Consider the following 22038-nt stretch of genomic DNA (forward strand, 5'->3'; position numbering starts at 1 on the left):
TGAGAAGCACGAGGAATGTTCTGATTACAGAGATGAAATACTGTACATTCACACAAAAGTAAAGTTTGAGTTGATTGGAAAATATAAATTAACTGGATTTGCATGTAATAATGAATTTACATTTTAGGATCATAGATATATAAACACACAATAAATACATGAATACAAATTACAGTGAAGGCTACTCATCCAAAGACTGCAGTACTGCTACAACATATTCTCAGAAGAAATGAAATATCAATCCTTTACCACACTCTCCTCATTCTGTCGTACCTTCACCTGAGCACGTCAACACAGACACACGCCTGACCCTGCATGTCTTTAGGTTGAGTTGTTCGTTCTTCTCGTATTCTGATTATTGACCTTTAGACATTGTGTCAGTGCGTGATGATGCATAAGGTCATGTTTCAACTCTGTATTCAGAACATTCCTCATGCTTCACATGGTGTCCGACCAAAAGCCATGATTGACAAGCCCTTACAATCACCATGTGTCACACTATGTGTTTGTGAGAGAGTTTGGCAGTTATACTGTACTGTCTATCTATTCTCCCAAAGTAGCTTGTCTATTTTCTTAAATGACCAAGTCCTTATTAGAAACACAGTTGACTAATACATGTTACTTTCATGCCCACACTCATGTCTTTCCACAGTTGCTGTATTAACAAGGACAGTGTCATCTTGAAGATGCGTTCTGTTCCTCACTGTTTACTGATATTGTAAATCTGGAATCTGTTTAACTGATGTTCTCTGGAACAGTCCACTCCCATAGAAAGTGAAACATGATGTTGTCCTGGCTAAATTCCACAACGAACCTCCTCATCCCCATAGTCTAATCATGCCTTCCACAGTAAAAACAAAAGGGGCTGTATACATATCTTGATTACCCCGTTGATTTAGCTATGGTAGACACAAATCATTAACTAAACCTTTCATGTCAACTTTTATACAGAGGTTTTATACAGAAATTCTAATGAGTGAGTAATCGACCCCAGGTGGTTAGCTTTCCCTTGTCATATAAACAGAAGATTTAATGTGGAATGAAGAATTTGGGTTGGCATTTTATTAATACAGTACAGAGATTTATTACTGGATGCGATTATTAAAAGCAGGATTTTATATTTTGGAGGCTGTGAGTGCTCCAAGAGCAGTCTAAACATGAATAGTAGACAGACTCCCTGGTAGTAACTAAATCAGGTTCTGTTTGGGGTGGGCTGCTATCATCAACAATATCTCTATTTGCCAGGAGGTTTTCTTTTTGGTCTTTGTCTTAAAGCTCATGAATCAGTCTGATTAAAATGATGTTGCAGTATTTTGCATTTTCATGGGGTGCTCAATACAATTTATTTCCTACTAGCTCTTAGCTTGTTCCTCGTACCAAGTAGATTACAAGATTACTGGGGTAGAGCACAGCACACAAACCACTGTAGATATTCATGGTGTTGAAATAGATTTGACGCTTTTCTTTTAAATCAGGATATCCAATCTACCAGCCCACCACTAAATCTCCTGCCGGCCATATAGTGGGTAAGTGTTGTACACATTATACTATAATGTAACCACAGTGTAATGTAATCTAACATACCCTTTTATAACAAAACAAAACATGACCACATAAACAACCAATTTTTTCTCGTTATATGTTAGTCTGATCACTCTGATAATGATCTTGTTTATCTGATTTAGTTTGTCGCCTTCTTTATAGTGCAACACCTCTCTTTTTCTCTCTTTCTCCCTCCCTCCCTGTACACCCCCCCCCCCTCTCTCACTCTGTCTCTGTGTCTCCCTCCTTCTTACATCTCTATCCACAGGGCCCACTGCCTGCCCTGCTGGTTATTTCGGACCACCCAGCTGTCAACGTGAGTGTGATTAGACTACCCTATGCTATACTAACAGCTTTTACAGCACCTCAGCTCTGACTCCTGTAAGGCAGTAGGGCTCCTGACACCTCTAAAGGAATGACGCTGAGAATCTCTTTGTCTCTCTCTCTCTCTCTCTCTCTCTCTCTCTCTCTCTCTCTCTCTCTCTCTCTCTCTCTCTCTCTCTCTCTCTCTCTCTCTCTCTCTCTCTCTCTCTCTCTCTCTCTCTCTCTCTCTCTCTCTCTCTCTCTCTCTCTCTCTCTCTCTCTCTCTCTCTCTCTCTCTCTCTCTCTCTCTCTCTCTCTCTCTCTCTCTCTCTCTCTCTCTCTCTCTCTCTCTCTCTCTCTCTCTCTCTCTCTCTCTCTCTCTCTCTCTCTCTCTCTCTCTCTCTCTCTCTCTCTCTCTCTCTCTCTCTCTCTCTCTCTCTCTCTCTCTCTCTCTCTCTCTCGCTCAGATGTCCTGCTTGTAGAGAGCACTGCCTCAGACTCTTTCTGTGGGCCATGCCTTTGAGTTATATATGGACAGGTCATAAAACTTTTAGGGGACCACTCAATCCAAATGGGTTTACTTTGTGTCAAACTCCACTGTGTACTCATCTGATTTCAAGATCCTGACTTTGGAATATCAGCATGTTTTCTTTAATGGGGTTCTGAAGGTTAAGTGCTCTTTCTTGCCTGATGGTTGCCAGCATGTCTTCTTCCCATGATGCCACTGGGTCAGCTGGGATGGTTCAGGGAGAAACAAACAGACATTCTATTAATATCTATGAACGGTCCCCTCCCAAATTTCCGGTTGACTTTGTTTTCTCTCTTGCTGGGATCAACTTGGGGGAAAATGCCAGATTAGAAAAATAGCTTGTTTTTATTTGAAACAAGGATATAAAGGATGTCTTTTACTCTGTCTCAGTCTCCGATTTTTATTGTTTGTCTGGGAATGTGGGCGACAAAAATCATTTACTTTCATCCAGTGTCCTGACAAGAAGGAATTTAATCTTAAACTGTGTTAAAGAAAGGCCCATTGCTAATGACACATGTCGTGGGAAAGGCTGTGGGACTTCCCATTATATATTGAGCCTCAATCTAGCTTTTCTGGTGTTGTGTGATGAAATGTGTCTTCTGTGTTTATTTACATTCAGATAGTGTGTCTGCAGTCAATAATGTATTTTTATTTTGTATTTATTTTCAGAGTGTTTGTGTGACCGACGTGGATCAGTTCTGGAGCTGTGTGATGCGTCAGGGCGCTGTGTGTGCCGTGAAGGGGTGGAAGGCCGGCAATGTGACCGCTGTCGACCAGGACACCACACCTTCCCTAACTGCCAAAGTGAGGAACCGTTCCCTCTCACCAAACCACAGCACAAATAGATCAACAATTTTCATTCTCTAAACCTCTTTGAAGTAAATTTTACAGCAAAATATGACCCCACAAGATGAATTAATTATTTTGTTTCATTATTGACAAAATTCAACCTGTAGTAGACAGAAACAGTAATCTCTTTCCCACCACTTCTTTTCACAGTGACAGTGTGTCGTTGTGACGGTGCAGGTGCGACTGACAGAGTCTGCGGGCCCAACGGACAGTGCCATTGCCGTGCCAACTACGTGGGACAGCAATGTGACCAGTGTGCCCCCAGTTACTATGGATACCCAGACTGTGCCTGTGCGTGTTTTCACCCTTTTGTTTTGGCCACACCCACGGGAGGGCTATTGCACTGCAGACACTGATTCGCCCACATCAACCTTTACATGACCTAGCTGCTGCAGATGGAAAAACTGATGCGTAGTCTCACAGGGTTTAATGAAGCCTATTCAGCACTGTAGCTACAGATTCTCCCACAATGACCCTTAAAGACCATGTTGATTTACCCCACATAAATAAAATCTGTCTTATCTAGTCATTCTATTTTTATGATTTACCCATAGTTGTCTGAACAAAACAAATCACTGAAAGGAAAGCCGACCCATATAGACTTGATCCATTTAAACATGAGTGCATTCCTGTCTTTAAAAGATACATATTGCAGATTTACTATGATCTGTGCTGTTAGAGGCATTTGATTTGACACTACGTCATCTCATTCTCCCATGACACATCTCACAGTCCCTCTCTCTGTGCCTTTCTCTCTCCCCAATCTGCCAGTTTTCTGGGGAGGGTTCCTATGACCCCATGTGTAACCCAGTATCAGGCCATTGTCTGTGTCACCCTGGGGTGGTGGGCCAGCAATGTGATCGTTGTTCTGTGTCAGGCCTCCGCTTTCCACAGTGTTCAGGATACCTCACTAGATTCTTTCTTTGTGTTTAAAAAAAACTCCCTTCATATTTTGGGGGTTTATTTAGACAGCATAGAAGTAGAGGGGGACATAGACTCAGTGTACAAAATATTAGGAGCCCCTGCTTGAATCAAGGTCTTTCCATGACGTAGACTGACCAGATGAATCCAGGTGAAAGCTATGATCCCTTATTGATGTCACTTGTTAAATCTACTTCAATTAGTGTAGATGAAGGGGAGGAGACAGGTTAAAGAAATATTTTTAAGCCTTGAGACAATTGAGACATGGATTGTATATGTGTTCCATTCAGAGGGTAAATGGGCAAGACAAAAGATTTAAGTGACTTTGAACGAAGTATGGTAGTAGGTGCCAGGTTTATCATGCTCAACAGTTTTCTGTGTGTATTAAGAATGGTCCACCACCCAAAGGACATCCAGCCAACTTGACACAACTGGCCCATAAGCATGTATCCAGTATCCCTGTGTATCCCCTGTTTTCAATACTCCAGTACCCTCCCCTTGCGGGGATAATGGCACTGAGCCTTGGAGAACACATCTTAGAGGATCTTAGACCATTCCTCCATACAGAATCTTTCCATATCCTTTGTCTGCACTTATGGACTGCTTTTCAATGGGTTTGAAGTATAGAGACTGAATGCATAAAATGTTGATTTTATGGGGCCGTTAAGGTCAACGGCATCATGAATTTGACTAACTACCAGGATGTTTTAGCCTAAAACCTGGTTGCCTCTGCCAGGACTGAAACTTGGCCACAAGTGGATCTTTCAGCAAGACAATACCCTATACAACGTGTAAAATTGATAATTGTAGAGAGAGTTTTCATATCCAGCCGTGTGATATAAGTTACTTCAGTCACCCCTGGTGTGACCTTGCCAACAAAGTACTGTTCTGTAAATGTATTCCGTGGAGCACAGCTGTCTTTCTTCTTCATAAAATAACAATTTGCGTGAAGTTTTTACAGACGTTTTTGTATCTTCTATTCCAGCCTCTATCAGCCAGTGTAACCCGGCAGGGTCAGAGATCACCACAGCAGATCCACAAACGGTATGCAACCTATGCCTCCCACAACATGGCTGACTGAGAAATACTTTGTTTTTTTTGCCTCCCCCAACAGGCCCACTGTAAGCCTCTTCGTTCTTTATATTCTTTATAGTTTTATTAGCTGAGGTAATGGGAGGACCTACAAGAGAAAAAGCGACTTCCTTAAATATGACAGAGGAAAAAGATGCAGCAATGCTTCTGAAACACAGGATTTCCAGAGGTGTGGCGGGGTTGCTTTGTGTGAAATGTTTTGTTGGAAAGAAAACATCACTACCATTGTGAATGGTTATTGAAACATTTTACCTTAGTTGTAGGGTTTTGTTTCCGCATTTTAAAAAATCATATCTACTACTGTTTAAGCAATACACTGTAAGTAAGTAGCCTTGTCTAAGCCAGAACGGCCCATGGGGCAGGAACCTATCTCCTCTTTCTGTAGTGTGAGGCAGTAATTCACCCCCTGGACTCCCCCAATCCGTCTCCTTAGAGATAGCAGGAAGGCCAAAACATTTTTGTTAATAAAAAAAAAGAAAGTTTTCTCTTTTTGACACTTCAAGGGGTCTTAAAATGATCAAATATCTAAATGATCTTTGGGATGTGTCTGTCTGCACGTGTGTCATCCTGATATAGGGTTCCTGTGGCTGCCTGCCCAATGTGGATGGAACTCTGTGTGATACATGTAAACCGCTCTACTGGAACCTAGCAACAGAGAACCCAAGCGGCTGTATAGGTGGGTGACCTGAATATGATCTTACTCGACTAATGTATCTCTGCAGCTATACTGTCCTGCTCCACTCATAACAGATACTCATTTTAAAATGAAGCCTTCATGACATCCGGATGTACACTGAACAAAAATATAAATGAGTAAGTGTTTCATGAGGTGAAATTAAAGATCCCAGATATGTTCCATACGCACAAAAAGCTTACTTCTCTCCAATTTTATTGGAATTTGTTTACATCCTTTGCCAAGATAATCCATCCACCTGACAAGTGTGGCATATCAAGAAGCTGATTAAACAGCATGATCATTACATAGGTGCAACTTGTGCTGGTGACAATATAAGGCCACTTTAAAATGTGCAGTTTTGTCACACAACACAATGCCACAGTTTTGAGGAAGTGTGCAATTGGCATGCATATTGCAGGGATGTCCATCAGAGCTGTTGCCAGAGAATTGAATGTTGATTTCCTTACTATAAGCCGCTTCCAACGTCATTTCAGAGAATTTAGCCGTCTGTCCATCCGGCTGCACAACCGCAGACCTGTCACGCCCTGACCATAGAGAGCCTTTTTATTCTCTATTTTGTTTAGGTTGGGGTGTGACTAGGGTGGGTAATCTAGGTTGTTTTATTTCTATGTTGGCCTGGTATGGTTCCCAATCAGAACCAGCTGTTTATTGTTGTCTCTGATTGGGGATCATATTTAGGCAGCCATTTCCCCACTGTGTATTGTGGGATCTTGTTTTTATGTTGTTGCCTGTGAGCACTCCAGAACTTCACGTTTAATTTATTCTTTTTTGTTTTTCACGCTGCGCTTTGGTCTGAATGTGATTACGATGATCATGACAAGACCACATGTAACCACGCCAGCCCAGGACTTCCTCATCTGACTTCTAAACCAGAGGTATCAATTGAAACCAGCCTTCCGGACAGCTGATGAAGCTGTGGGTTTGCAAAACAGAAGAATTCCTGCACAAACTGTCTCAGGGATGCTCATCTGCGTGCTCGTCATCCTCACCAGGGTCTTAACCTGACTGCAGTTTGGCGTCGTCACTGACTTCAGTAGGGGAATGCTCACCTTCGATGGCCACTGGCACGCTGGAGAAGAGTGCTCTTCATGGATTAATCTGGTTTCAACTGTACCGGGCAGATGGCAAGCAGTTTTCTGATGTCATTGTTGTGAACGTAGTGCCCCATGGTGGCGGTGGGATTATGATTTGGGCAGGCATACAGTTCATTCGAAAAGTGTCCAGCCTTATTCTAAAATGTATTAATATAAAATGTTCCTCATCAATCTATACACAGTGCCCCATAATGGCAAAGCGAAAACAGGTTTTTAGAATGTTTGCAAATGTATTAACACTAAAAAACCTTATTTACATAAGTATTTAGACCCTTTGCTCTGAGCTCAGGTGCATCCTGTTTCCATTGATCATCCTTGAGATGTTTCTACGACATGATTGGAGACCACATATGGTAAGTTCTATTGATTGGACATGATTTGGAAATGTGCATGTCAGAGCAAAAAGCAAGCCATGAGGTCGAAGGAATTGTCCGTAGAGCTCCGAGACAGGATTGTATCGAGACACAGATCAAGGAAGCATACCAAAACATTTCTACAGCATTGAATGTCCACAAGAACACAGTGGCCTCCATCATTCTTAAATGAGATTCTTCCAAGAGCTGGCCGCCGGGCCAAACTGAGCAACCGGGGAGGTGACCAAGAACCTGATGGTCATTCTGACAGAGCTCCAGAGTTCCTCTGTGGAGATGGGAGAACCTTCCAGAAGGCCAACCATCTCTGCAGCACTCCACCAATTAGGGAGAGTGGCCAGATGGAAGCCACTCCTCAGTAAAATGCACATGACATCCCACTTGGAGTTTTCCAAAAGGCACCTAAAGGACTCTCAGGCCATGAGAAACAAGATTCTCTGGTCTGATGAAGCCAAGATTGAACACTTTGGCCTGAAGCGTCACGTCTGGATTAAAACCTGGCACCATCCCTACGGTGAAGCATGGTGGTGGCACCATCATGCTGTGGGGACTAGTCAGGATCGAGGGAATGATGAACAGAGAAAAGTAGAGAGATCCTTGATGAAAAACTGCTCCAGAGCACTCAGGACCTCAGACTGGGGCGAAGGTTCACCTTTCAACAGGACCCTGAGCACACAGCCAAGACAACGCAGGAGTGGCTTCGGTCTCTGAATGTCCTTGAGCCGCCCAGCCAGAGCCCAGACTTGAACCCGATCGAACATCTCTGGAGAGACCTGAAAATAGTTGTGCGCTCCCCATCCAACCTGACAGAGCTTGAGAGGATCTACAGAGAAGAATGGGAGAAACTCCCCCAAATACAGGTGTGCCAAACATGTAGCGTCATACCCAAGTAGACTTGAGGCTGTAATCACTGCCAAAGGGGCTTCAACAAGGTACTGAGTAAAGGGTCTGAATATTTGTGTCAATGTGATGTTTTTTGTTTTTTTTCCTTTCGCATTTTATTTTCCTTTATCTCTTTGGTGTTTAACTGACAGCAGTCATTTAAACTGTGTTTCAGGAGGTAAAAGCTCAGGGTTTTAAATGAATATCTTTGTGAACGTCCAAGAATAACCTTACAGTGGAATTGTAGGACATACAATACCAGTCAAAGGTTTAGACACCTACTCATTCAAGGGTTTTTCTTTATTTTTTATTATTTCTACATTGTAGAATAATAGTGAAGACAGCAAAACCATGAAATAACACATATTGAATCATGTAGTAACCAAAAAAGTATTAAACAAATCAAAATATATTTGAGATTCTTCAAAGTAGCCAACCTTTGCCTTGATGGCAGCTTTGCACACTCTTGACATTCTCTCAACCAGCTTCATGAGGTAGTCACCTGGAATGCATTTCAATTAACAGGTGTGCCTTGTTAGAAGTTCATTTGTGGAATTTCTGTCCTTAATGCATTTGTGTCAATCAGGTGTGTTGTGACAAGGTAGGGGTGGTATACAGAAGATAGCCCTATTTTGTAAAAGACCAAGTCCGTGTTATGGCAAGAACAGCTCAAATAAGCAAAGGGAAACAACAGTCCATCAATACTAAGTCATGAAGTCCACAAAATGCCAAGAAAGTTTCTTCAAGTGCAGTCACAAAAACCATCAAGCACTATGAGGAAACTGGTTCTCATGAGGACTGCCACAGGAAAGGAAGACCCAGAGTAACCTCTGCTACAGAGGATAAGTTCATCAGAAATTGTAGCCAAAATAAATGCTTCAGAGTTCAAGTAACAGACACATCTCAACATCAACTGTTCATAGGAGACTGCATGAATCAGGCATTCATGGTCGATTTGCTGTAAAGAAACCACTACTAAAGGACACCAATAAGAAGAAGAGACTTGATGGGCCTAGAAACATGAGCAATGGGCATTAGACTGGTGGAAATCTGTGCTTTGGTCTGATTTGTCCAAATTTTCGATTTTTGGTTCCAACCGCCGTGTCTTTGTGGATGTGGACTAGGTGAACGGATGTGATGGTGTGGGGGTGCGTTGCTGGTGGCACTGTCAGTGATTTAAACTCGTCCTCACTGTCAACTGCAATTATTTTCAGCAAACTTAACATGAGTAAATATTTGTATGAACATAACAAGATTCAACAACTGAGACATAAACTGAACAAGTTCCACAGACATGTAACTAACATAAATTGAATAATGTGTCCCCTGAACAAAGGGGGGGTCAAAACCAAAAGTAACAGTCAGTATCTGGTGTGGCCACCAGCTGCATTAAGTACTGCAGTGCATCTCCTCATGGACTGCACCAGATTTGCCAGTTCTTGAGATGTTACCTCACTCTTCCACCAAGGCACCTGCAAGTTCCCAGACATTTCTGGGGGGAATGGCCCTCACCCTCCGATCCCGCTCCAGATTACAGGCCTCAGTGTAGCTCATTCCTTCAACGATAAATGCGAATCCAACCATCACCCCTGGTGAAACAAAACCACGACTCGTCAGTGAAGAGCACTTTTTGCCAATCCTGTCTGACCCAGGCGACGTTGTTGCCGCTGATGTCTGGTGAGGACCTGCCTTACAACAGGCCTACAAGCCCTCAGTCCAGCTTCTCTCAACCTATTGCGGACAGTCTGAGCACTGATGGAGGGATTGTGCGTTCCTGGTGTAACTTGAGCAGTTGTTGCCATCCTGTACCTGTCCCGCAGGTGTGATGTTCGGATGTACCGATCCTGTGCTGGTGTTGTTACACGTGGTCTGCCAGTGCGAGGACGATCAGGTGTCCGTCATGTCTCCCTGTAGTGCTGTCTTAGGCGTCTCACAGTACAGACATTGCAATTTAATGCCCTGGCCACATCTGCAGTCCTCATGCCTCCTTGCAGCATGCCTAAGGCACGTTCACGCAGATGAGCAGAGACCCTGGGCATCTTTATTTTGGTGTTTTTCAGAGTCAGTAGAAAGGCCTCTTTAGTCTCCTAAGTTTTCATAACTGTGACCTTAATTTCTTACCATCTCTAAGCTGTTAGTGTCTTAATGACTGTTCAACAGCTGCATGTTCATTTATTGTTTATGGTTCATTGGACAAGGATGGGAAACAGTGTTTAATCCCTTTCTGTCCTTAATGCATTTGTGTCAATCAGTTGTGTTGTGACAAGGTAGGGGTGGTATACAGAAGATAGCCCTGAAGATCTGTGAAGTTATTTATATTTTTATATCTTTGAAAGACAGGGTCCTGAAAGGGGGACTTTTCTTTTATTGCTGGGTTTATTTAGAATTTAAGGGACTCTTAACCAGCATGGCTACCACAGCATTCTGCAGCGATACGCCATCCCATCTGGTTTGCGCTTAGTGGGACTATCATTTGTTTTTCAACAGGACAATTGCCCAGCACACCTCCAGGCTGTGTAAGGGCTATTTGACCAAGGAGAGTAATGGAGTGCTGCAGCCAATGACCTGGCCTTCACAATCACCCGACCTCAACCCAATTGAGATGGTTTGGGATGAGTTGGACCGCAAAGTGAACGAAAAGCTGCCAACAAGTGCTCAGCATATGCGGGAACTCCTTCAAAACTGTTGGAAAAGCATTCCAGGTGAAGCTGCTTGAGAGAATGCCAAGAGTGTGCAAAGCTGTCATCAAGGCAAAGGGTGGCTACTTTGAAGAATCTCAAATACAACATATATAACTTTTTTTGGTTACTACATGATTCCATATATGTTATTTCATAGTTTTGATGTTCACTATGATTCTACAATGTAGAAAATAGTACAAATAAAGAAAAACCCTTGAATGAGTAGGTGTGTCCAAACTTTTGACTGGTACTATATGTGGGTTATTGTGGAGAGAACTCTCTGCATGAAACATCTGCCCCCCACATCCTCATAAATCTACCATGTACAGAACTGCCTCTCCTCAACCAGCCAGTGAGTACAGTGTAGAAACAGCCCCAGCCTTTGTCCAGATACCTGTCTAAAGTTACAGTTCTGCAAGAATGTTATCACCACTGCTTGCCTGCCTGCTGCCAGGAGATACAGTATATGGATGGAGGGAAGTTAGAAAGAAGATATTTTAATATTTAGGAATTCCTCAGGTTTTACTGTGGCCGGATGAATACTGAGGATTGTTCTCTGATGGTTGACAGGGTTAGGAGAGTAAGAGAGCAGTGGCTCCCCTGGTCGTTTGTGGATATGTGCAGCTCAGAAGATTTACATTTGTTGTTGCTGCTGTTTTTCACCCATGAAAGTGGTGGAATCCTGTAAATAGAGTCGTGTTCCCTATACCCTCCAGTGCCCTACCTCTTCATTTCTCTCGCCCCCCCCCCTCTGTTTCTCACTCTTTTAATCTTCCCTCTTACTGTGTTTGTTATTCTATCACCTCTCTGCTTATGCTCTATTGTATTGTCATTGCATCGCTGAATAATGTGTGACTCATTTGTTTCAAGTTGTACCTATAGAGCAGACTTTCTCACTTCATATCTCTCTCCCAGAGTGTCACTGTGATGTCAAAGGGACCCTGAGTGGGGTAGGAGAGTGTCAACAGGTGAGTCTGTCTACCTCTGTCTGCTCATACTCTACTGCCATATGTCCAGCACACCAGTACTAACTGATTTATACACAATTTTACCATAAATCGCTTAATGTTTAACTAAGGGGTCCATTTGTTTAGGATATTTTCCTTTAAACCATGGCATTGTTGAAGGCCTTTCTATAACGCACGGTATATATGCACGGTATAATTCAGTGGCTATTGTTTGAGCTGCTTTTGAAAGCAAAGTCGAATTGAAAACATTATTGGCATTGTTGAATTCGATTTTCATAATGGCAAACAAGTCTGTTGTTTGGTTACCAGTGAAATAACTGTAGCTATCTAGTAAACTTTCTAGCTACTTCAGTGGATGTTGAACACATTTCTACCGGCAAATGTGTTAAATTACAGCCATGGTATAAAAGGGATAATCAATTCAGGGCTCTGTGCGTTCTCTGGAAAATAATGCAACTAGCACGTAGTTCATTATTTTCCATAGAAGGCATAGTCCCTCGTTGATTATCCCTGAATTATTACACTACTAAATCACAATTTACTTTGCAAGGTTCACCTCTCACAAGCAGTTCCCCATTAACTTTAGCATTGTCTACTATTGTAGAAAAGTGGGCAGTGTTTCTGCAAGCCCAATGTGTGCAGCCATACCTGTGACACATGCAAGGAGGGCTACTACCTGCTGCAGAAGAGGAACTATTTTGGCTGTCAAGGTGAGTCACCTACCATGAAGCAGACTGGCTTCCTATGAATACACAATCTTCTTTTTATCTTATCAGTTTGTCTAACGTGTGGGGAAGTAGCTTAATCAACCGTAGAAAGTGTCACAAAGGTGTGTCTTTGTCTCACAAAGACTGTCTCACTTGACCGAACATGTTGTGTGAGTAATAGATCAATAATTAACATGTAAGGTAGTGAACTACCTCGAGTCAGGAGTTGACTTTATGATCTGTTATGGTTGTTTTAATCAGAATGACCTCATTGACCTGCTGCCTCTCTCTGATAGGCTGCCAGTGTGATGTGGGTGGGGCCATCAGCAGAGGGTGTGACGAGATGTCTGGACAGTGCCAGTGTCGGAAGAACATAGTGGGCCGCACCTGCAATGTGTAAGGACTGACTGAAACTAAACACACAATGACAGGATTTTATTGCTTCTCAAGTTATCACATAAATTAAAGTTTTTTTCTTCCATTGAAACCCTTGGGCGGGCCGCTTAGCATTTTTTCAGTGTCTAGTTCTGAGTGACTAACCAACATTTCTGTTTTGGGGTTTTTAAACAACTAATTGACCAACATTGGTTAAATGTTTAAAAATTATTTGAATTCCGTTATTTTTTTTCTATGAGGGCAATGCACAATTTCTCTAAAGATAAATCAGATCAAGCCCAAACTGTGTGTGTAACATCTGCTTCCAACTCATACTCTCAAACACGTAGATCCCTTGAACGTAGCTCACTCTCCAGATCCCAATCATCTGAATTCTGATCACCTGTTCACACACCTGTATGTCATTATCACACACTATTTAGTTCAGTTCTTTGTACCCCATCACTGTGAGGTATTGTTTGTTTTGTGACACATAATGTAATCCTTCCGTGTTTGATAGTTTTTGCCTGCCTCACTAACGATGCCTTTTCCCTGCCTGTACTTTAGCCTATCAGATTTCCTGTTATCAACCTATTGCCTGATCTCCCAGACGACGTTACTAGCCTTTTCCCTGCCTGTACTGTTGCCTTTTTGGACCTCCTGTGTATGACCTTCTGCCTGCCCCTGGACCCAGCTACCTGCCTCCTCCTGTGGTCCTGTGCAAATAAACACCTGCTGCCTGCGCTTGAAACCAGCTCGCTGTCTCCCATTGTGTTCATTACAGTGTGATGTAGTACAGAGTTGTAGTTTCCAACAGGCCAATATACATATACACAAAAGTATGTGGACACACCTTCAAATTAGTGGATTTGGCTATTTCAGCCACACCCGTTGCTTACAGGTGTATAAAATCTCCATGGTCAACCATTGGCAGTAGAATGGTCTTACTGAAGAGCTCCTTGACTTTCAACATGGCACTTTCACAGGATACCACCTTTCCAACAAGTCAGTTCGTCAAATTTCTGCCCTGCTAGAGCTGCGCTGGTCGAATGTAAGTGCTGTTATTGTGAAGTGAAACGTCTAGGTGTCATGTACTGTCATGTTGTGTCTTGTTTCTGTCCTTTCCCTTCACCCTGTCTCCCTCTGCTGGTCGTTGTTAGGTTACCTTTTCTCCCCCTCTTTTCCCCAGCTGTGCCTTGTCTCCTCCTAACTACCTCGTCACCCCTTTTCCCACCTGTTCCCTTTTTCCCTCTGATTAGTCCTCTATATCTCTCTCTGTTTCTGCTCCTGTCTTTGTCGGATTCTTGTTTGTGTTGTTCATGCCTGAACCAGACTATCGTCATGTTTGCTGCAACCTTGTCCTGTCCTGTCGGAACCTGCCGGTCCATCTGAACCTACGTTTTGTTTTGTTATTAAAGAAGCTCTGTTTACGTTAATTCGCTTTTGGGTCCTCATTCACGCACCTTAACAGAAGAATCCGACCAAGAATGGACCCAGCGACTTCGGATCCTCTCCACTCAGCCGTCGAGATCCAGGGAGCGATGCTAGGCAGACACAAGCAGGAATTGTCTGCTGCTCGGCATGCCGTTGAGACCCTGGCCACCCAAGTCTCCAACCTCACAGAACAGGTTCACCATCTCCGCCTCGATCCACCGGCCACTTCCAGGGCTTTCGAATCTCCGGAGCCCAGAATCAATAACCCGCCGTGTTACTCTGGGGAGCCCACTGAATGCCGCTCGTTCCTCACCCAGTGTGATATTGTGTTTTCTCTCCAGCCCAACACTTACTCCAGGAGCACTGCTCGTGTCGCCTACGTCATATCTCTCCTTACTGGACGGGCTCGTGAGTGGGGCACGGCAATCTGGGAGGCAAGGGCTGAGTGTACTAACCAGTATCAGGACTTTAAGGAGGAGATGATACGGGTTTTTGATCGATCTGTTTTTGGGGAGGAGGCTTCCAGGGCCCTGTCTTCCCTATGTCAGGGTAATCGATCCATAACAGACTACTAGTCTTCCCTGTCTTCCCTATGTCAGGGTAATCGATCCATAACAGACTACTATTGAGTTTCGCACTCTTGCTGCCTCCAGTGGCTGGAACGAGCCGGCTTTGCTCGCTCGTTTTCTGGAGGGTCTCCGCGCAGAGGTAAAGGATGAGATTCTCTCCCGGGAGGTTCCTTCCAGCGTGGATTCCTTGATTGAACTCGCTATTCGCATTGAGCGACGGGTTGATCTTCGTCACCGAGCTCGTGGAAAGGAGCTCGCGTTCTCCGTTGCCCCCCTCTCCGCATCACTACCATCTTCCTCTGCCGGCTCGGGTGCTGAGCCTATGCAGCTGGGAGGTATCCGCATCTCGACTAAGGAGAGGGAACGGAGAATCACCAACCGCCTCTGTCTCTATTGCGGTTCTGCTGGTCATTTTGTCACTTCATGTCCAGTAAAAGCCAGAGCTCATCAGTAAGCGGAGGGCTACTGGTGAGCGCTACTACTCCTGTCTCTCCTTCAAGATCCTGCACTACCTTGTCGGTCCATCTACGCTGGACCGGTTCGTCAGCTTCCTGCAGTGCCTTAATAGACTCTGGGGCGGAGGGCTGTTTTATGGACGAGACCTGGGCTCGGGAACATGACATTCCTCTCAGACAGTTAAGGGAGTCCACGGCCTTGTTCGCCCTGGATGGTAGTCCTCTCCCCAGGATTCAGCGTGAGACGCTACCTTTAACCCTCACTGTTTCTGGTAATCATAGCGAAACCATTTCTTTTTTAATTTTTCGTTCACCTTTTACACCTGTTGTTTTGGGCCATCCCTGGCTAGTTTGTCATAATCCTTCCATTAATTGGTCTAGTAATTCTATCCTCTCCTGGAACGTCTCTTGTCATGTGAAATGTTTAATGTCTGCTATCCCTCCTGTTTCCTCTGTCTCTTCTTCACAGGAGGAGCCTGGTGATTTGACAGGGGTGCCGGAGGAATATCACGATCTGCGCACGGTGTTCAGTCGGTCCAGGGCCACCTCTCTTCCTCCACACCGGTCGTATGATTGTAGTATTGATCTCCTTCCGGGAACCACTCCCCCCCGGGGTAGACTATACTCTCTGTCGGCTCCCGAACGTAAGGCTCTCGAAGATTATTTGTCTGTAGCTCTTGCCGCCGGTACCATAGTCCCCTCCTCCTCTCCCGCCGGAGCGGGGTTTTTTTTTGTTAAGAAGAAGGACGGGTCCCTGCGCCCCTGCATAGATTATCGAGGGCTGAATGACATAACAGTGAAGAATCGTTATCCGCTTCCTCTTATGTCTTCAGCCTTCGAGATCCTGCAGGGAGCCAGGTTTTTCACTAAGTTGGACCTTCGTAACGCTTACCATCTCGTGCGCATCAGGGAGGGGGACGAGTGGAAGACGGCGTTTAACACTCCGTTAGGGCACTTTGAATACCGGGTTCTTCCTTTCGGCCTCGCTAACGCTCCAGCTGTCTTTCAGGCATTAGTCAATGATGTCCTGAGAGACATGCTGAACATCTTTGTTTTCGTTTACCTTGACGATATCACTCCAGATTCATGTTCAGCACGTTCGACGTGTCCTCCAGCGCCTTTTAGAGAATTGTCTTTTTGTGAAGGCTGAGAAGTGCTCTTTTCATGCCTCCTCCGTCACATTTCTCGGTTCTGTTATTTCCGCTGAAGGCATTAAGATGGATCCCGCTAAGGTCCAAGCTGTCATTGATTGGCCCGTCCCTAAGTCACGCGTCGAGTTGCAGCGCTTTCTCGGCTTCGCGAACTTCTATCGTTGTTTCATCCGTAATTTCGGTCAGGTGGCAGCCCCTCTCACAGCCCTTACTTCTGTCAAGACGTGCTTTAAGTGGTCCGTTTCCGCCCAGGGAGCTTTTGATCTCCTCAAGAATTGTTTTACATCCGCACCTATCCTTGTTACACCTGACGTCTCTAGACAGTTCATTGTCGAGGTTGACGCGTCAGAGGTGGGCGTGGGAGCCATTCTTTCTCAGCGCTCCTTCTCTGACGACAAGGTCCACCCTTGCGCGTATTTTTCTCATCGCCTGTCGCCGTCGGAACGTAACTATGATGTGGGAAACCGCGAACTGCTCGCCATCCGCTTAGCCCTAGGCGAATGGCGACAGTGGTTGGAGGGGGCGACCGTTCCTTTTGTCGTTTGGACTGACCATAGGAACCTTGAGTACATCCGTTCTGCCAAACGACTTAATGCGCGTCAGGCGCGCTGGGCGCTGTTTTTCGCTCGTTTCGAGTTCGTGATTTCTTATCGTCCGGGCTCTAAGAACACCAAGCCTGATGCTTTATCTCGTCTCTTCAGTTCTTCAGTAGCCTCCACTGACCCCGAGGGGATTCTCCCTGAGGGGCGTGTTGTCGGGTTGACTGTCTGGGGAATTGAGAGGCAGGTAAAGCAAGCACTCACTCAAACTCCGTCGCCGCGCGCTTGTCCCAGGAACCTTCTTTTCGTTCCCGTTCCTACTCGTCTGGCCGTTCTTCAGTGGGCTCACTCTGCCAAGTTAGCCGGCCACCCTGGCGTTCGGGGTACGCTTGCTTCCATTCGCCAGCGCTTTTGGTGGCCCACCCGGGAGCATGACACGCGTCGCTTCGTGGCTGCTTGTTCGGTCTGCGCGCAGACTAAGTCCGGTAACTCTCCTCCTGCCGGCCGTCTCAGGCCGCTTCCCATTCCCTCTCGACCGTGGTCTCACATCGCCTTAGATTTTGTCACCGGACTGCCTTCGTCAGCGGGGAAGACTGTTATTCTTACGGTTGTCGACAGGTTCTCTAAGGCGGCTCATTTTATTCCCCTTGCTAAGCTTCCTTCTGCTAAAGAGACGGCACAAATCATCATCGAGAATGTTTTCAGAATTCATGGCCTTCCGTCAGACGTCGTTTCGGACAGAGGTCCGCAATTCACGTCTCAATTTTGGAGGGAGTTTTGCCGTTTGATTGGGGCTTCCGTCAGTCTCTCTTCCGGCTTTCACCCCCAGTCTAACGGTCAAGCAGAACGGGCCAATCAGACTATTGGTCGCATCTTACGCAGTCTTTCTTTTCGCAACCCTGCGTCTTGGTCAGAACAGCTCCCCTGGGCAGAATACGCCCACAACTCGCTTCCTTCGTCTGCGACCGGGCTATCTCCTTTTCAGAGTAGCCTCGGGTACCAGCCTCCGCTGTTCTCATCTCAGTTCGCCGAGTCCAGCGTCCCCTCCGCTCAGGCTTTTGTCCAACGTTGCGAGCGCACCTGGAAGAGGGTCAGGTCTGCACTTTGCCGTTATAGGGCGCAGACTGTGAGGGCTGCTAATAAGCGTAGAACTAAGAGTCCTAGATATTGTCGCGGTCAGAGAGTTTGGCTCTCCACTCAGAACCTTCCCCTTAAGACCACTTCTCGCAAGTTGACCCCGCGGTTCATTGGTCCGTTCCGTATTTCTCAGGTCATTAATCCTGTCGCAGTTCGACTTCTTCTTCCGCGATACCTTCGTCGCGTCCACCCGGTCTTCCATGTCTCCTGTATCAAGCCCCTTCTTCGCGCCCCCGCTCGTCTTCCCCCCCCCCCCCCCCCATCCTTGTCGAGGGCGCACCCATCTACAGGGTCCGTAGGATTTTGGACATGCGTCCTCGGGGCCGTGGTCATCAGTACCTAGTAGATTGGGAGGGGTACGGTCCTGAGGAGAGGAGTTGGGTTCCCTCTCGGGACGTGCTGGACCGTGCGCTGATCGATGATTTCCTCCGTTGCCGCCAGGTTTCCTCCTCGAGTGCGCCAGGAGGCGCTCGGTGAGTGGGGGGGTACTGTCATGTACTGTCATGTTGTGTCTTGTTTCTGTCCTTTCCCTTCACCCTGTCTCCCTCTGCTGGTCGTTGTTAGGTTACCTTTTCTCCCCCTCTTTTCCCCAGCTGTGCCTTGTCTCCTCCTAACTACCTCGTCACCCCTTTTCCCACCTGTTCCCTTTTTCCCTCTGATTAGTCCTCTATATCTCTCTCTGTTTCTGCTCCTGTCTTTGTCGGATTCTTGTTTGTGTTGTTCATGCCTGAACCAGACTATCGTCATGTTTGCTGCAACCTTGTCCTGTCCTGTCGGAACCTGCCGGTCCATCTGAACCTACGTTTTGTTTTGTTATTAAAGAAGCTCTGTTTACGTTAATTCGCTTTTGGGTCCTCATTCACGCACCGTAACACTAGGAGCAACAGCGGCTCAGCCGTGAAGCGCGTAGCATGTAAAAATCGTCTGTCCTTGTTTGCAACACTCACTACCGAGTTCCAAACTGCCTCTGGAAACGTCAGCACAAGAACTGTTCCTCGGGAGCTTTATGAAATGGGTTTCCAGAGGCAGATTATCATGCGCAATGCCAAGCGTCGGCTAGTGTTGTAAAGCCCGCGTCATTGGACTCTGGAGCAGTGGAAACGCGTTCTCTGGAGTGATGAATTACGCTTCACCACCTGGAAGTCCCGGTGGACGAATCTGGGTTTGGTGGATGCCAGGAGAATGCTACCTGCCCCAATTCATAGTGCCAACTGTAAATTTTGGTGGAGGAGGGATAATTGTCTGGGGCTGTTTTTCATGGTTCAGGCTCATTAGAAATCTTAATGCTACAGCATACAATGACATTCTGGATGAATCTGTTCTTCCAACTTTGTGGCAACAGTTTGGGGAAGGGCCCTGACCTCAACCCCACCTAACACCTTTGGGATTAATTGGAACGTTGACTGCAAGCCAGGCCTAATTGCCCAACATCAATGCCTGACCTCACTACTGCTCTTGTGGTTGGTTGGAAGCACGTTTCCACAGAAATCTAGTGAACATCTAGTGAAAAGCCTTCCCAGAAGAGTGGAGATTGTTATAGCAACAAAGGGGGGGACCAACTCTAAATTAAAGCCCATGATTTTGGAATGAGATATTTGACGAGCAGGTGTTCAAATACTTTTGGTCATGTAGCTTAGCAGAGAAAGCGTGGTAATTAACTACAATGACCATAATCCATTGCATGCCTACTTGTCTGGTCTGAGACGGAGAGAAGAGAAAAGAGAGATAGCTCACGAAGCAACTGCTCTCTATCTCTATCTGAAAATAAATCATCTAAGTGATTGATAGTTGGTATTCAGCAGTCATAAAAATATGCCTTATTTACTTTGAAGAACTACTAAAATAGTGATTTTGCCAGACAGCATAGGCAGCAGCTCTATGGAGATGACTTGGAATGAAATAATCAAGTCATCAAATAGTCTTAACACAATTGTAATATACACAACAACTGAAATATTATGTTGAAGGAAAGCAATGTGATTAAATGGTGGTTAGTAAGTGATAAGCAGTAATGGGCAGTCACTACCATCATGGGACATTTATTCATTGGTTAATTCTTTGTTACAGCATTCAACCCACATAATGCATTTAACGTAAAAAAAATATATATATCGAAGTCGAACACCGTAATGAATTATTAATAATCAAACCAAAACAACCTCAAAAAGCACTATTTGCTCAGCAGTTGGAAGTTTCCATACACCTTAGCCAAATACATTTAAATTCAGTTTTTCACAATTCCTGACATTTAGTCCTACAGTGCCTTGCGAAAGTATTCGGCCCCCTTGAACTTTGCGACCTTTTGCCACATTTCAGGCTTCAAACATAAAGATATAAAACTGTATTTTTTTGTGAAGAATCAACAACAAGTGGGACACAATCATGAAGTGGAACGACATTTATTGGATATTTCAAACTTTTTTAACAAATCAAAAACTGAAAAATTGGGCGTGCAAAATTATTCAGCCCCCTTAAGTTAATACTTTGTAGCGCCACCTTTTGCTGCGATTACAGCTGTAAGTCGCTTGGGGTATGTCACTATCAGTTTTGCACATCGAGAGACTGAAATTTTTTCCCATTCCTCCTTGCAAAACAGCTCGAGCTCAGTGAGGTTGGATGGAGAGCATTTGTGAACAGCAGTTTTCAGTTCTTTCCACAGATTCTCAATTGGATTCAGGTCTGGACTTTGACTTGGCCATTCTAACACCTGGATATGTTTATTTTTGAACCATTCCATTGTAGATTTTGCTTTATGTTTTGGATCATTGTCTTGTTGGAAGACAAATCTCCGTCCCAGTCTCAGGTCTTTTGCAGACTCCATCAGGTTTTCTTCCAGAATGGTCCTGTATTTGACTCCATCCATCTTCCCATCAATTTTAACCATCTTCCCTGTCCCTGCTGAAGAAAAGCAGGCCCAAACCATGATGCTGCCACCACCATGTTTGACAGTGGGGATGGTGTGTTCAGGGTGATGAGCTGTGTTGCTTTTACGCCAAACATAACGTTTTGCATTGTTGCCAAAAAGTTCAATTTTAGTTTCATCTGACCAGAGCACCTTCTTCCACATGTTTGGTGTGTCAGTATCTAGGACCTGCCTGGTGTGTTCCTTGTTCTTCATGATGCTCTCTGCGCTTTTAACGGACCTCTGAGACTATCACAGTGGAGGTGCATTTATACGGAGACTTGATTACACACAGGTGGATTGTATTTATCATCATTAGTCATTTAGGTCAACATTGGATCATTCAGAGATCCTCACTGAACTTCTGGAGAGAGTTTGCTGCACTGAAAGTAAAGGGGCTGAATAATTTTGCATGCCCAATTTTTCAGTTTTTGATTTGTTAAAAAAGTTTGAAATATCCAATAAATGTCGTTCCACTTCATGATTGTGTCCCACTTGTTGTTGATTCTTAACAAAAAAATACAGTTTTATATCTTTATGTTTGAAGCCTGAAATGTGGCAAAAGGTCGCAAAGTTCAAGGGGGCCGAATACTTTCGCAAGGCACTGTAGTAAAATATCCCTGTCTTAGTATCACCACTTTATTTTAAGAATGTGAAATGTCAGAATAATAGTAGAGAGAGTGATTTATTTCAGCTTTTAATTCTTTCATCACATTCCCAGTGGGTCAGAAGTTTACATACACTCAATTAGTATTTGGTAGCATTGCCTATAAATTGTTAAACTTTGGTCAAACGTTTCGGGTAACCTTCCACAAGCTTCCCACAATAAGTTGGGTGAAT

The 22038-nt window shown here is 44.8% G+C and overlaps 1 protein-coding gene across 5 annotated transcripts in view; it reads left to right on the plus strand.

Moving 5' to 3' along the window:
• Positions 1-22038, plus strand: part of LOC110530407 (laminin subunit alpha-3) — a 115798-nt gene that overhangs the window by 50203 nt on the left and 43557 nt on the right. For all 5 annotated transcript variants that reach the window (XM_036986046.1, XM_036986043.1, XM_036986045.1 and 2 more), the window contains 9 exons: positions 1476-1526; positions 1811-1858; positions 3044-3178; positions 3374-3514; positions 5130-5188; positions 5813-5912; positions 11877-11929; positions 12534-12639; positions 12933-13032. In XM_036986046.1, coding sequence (XP_036841941.1) covers positions 1476-1526; positions 1811-1858; positions 3044-3178; positions 3374-3514; positions 5130-5188; positions 5813-5912; positions 11877-11929; positions 12534-12639; positions 12933-13032 — 793 coding nt within the window. The remainder of the gene's footprint in view (positions 1-1475; positions 1527-1810; positions 1859-3043; positions 3179-3373; positions 3515-5129; positions 5189-5812; positions 5913-11876; positions 11930-12533; positions 12640-12932; positions 13033-22038) is intronic.

This window comes from Oncorhynchus mykiss, chromosome 8 (assembly GCF_013265735.2).
Source record: "Oncorhynchus mykiss isolate Arlee chromosome 8, USDA_OmykA_1.1, whole genome shotgun sequence".
In the NCBI taxonomy this organism is placed as follows: Eukaryota; Metazoa; Chordata; class Actinopteri; order Salmoniformes; family Salmonidae; genus Oncorhynchus; species Oncorhynchus mykiss.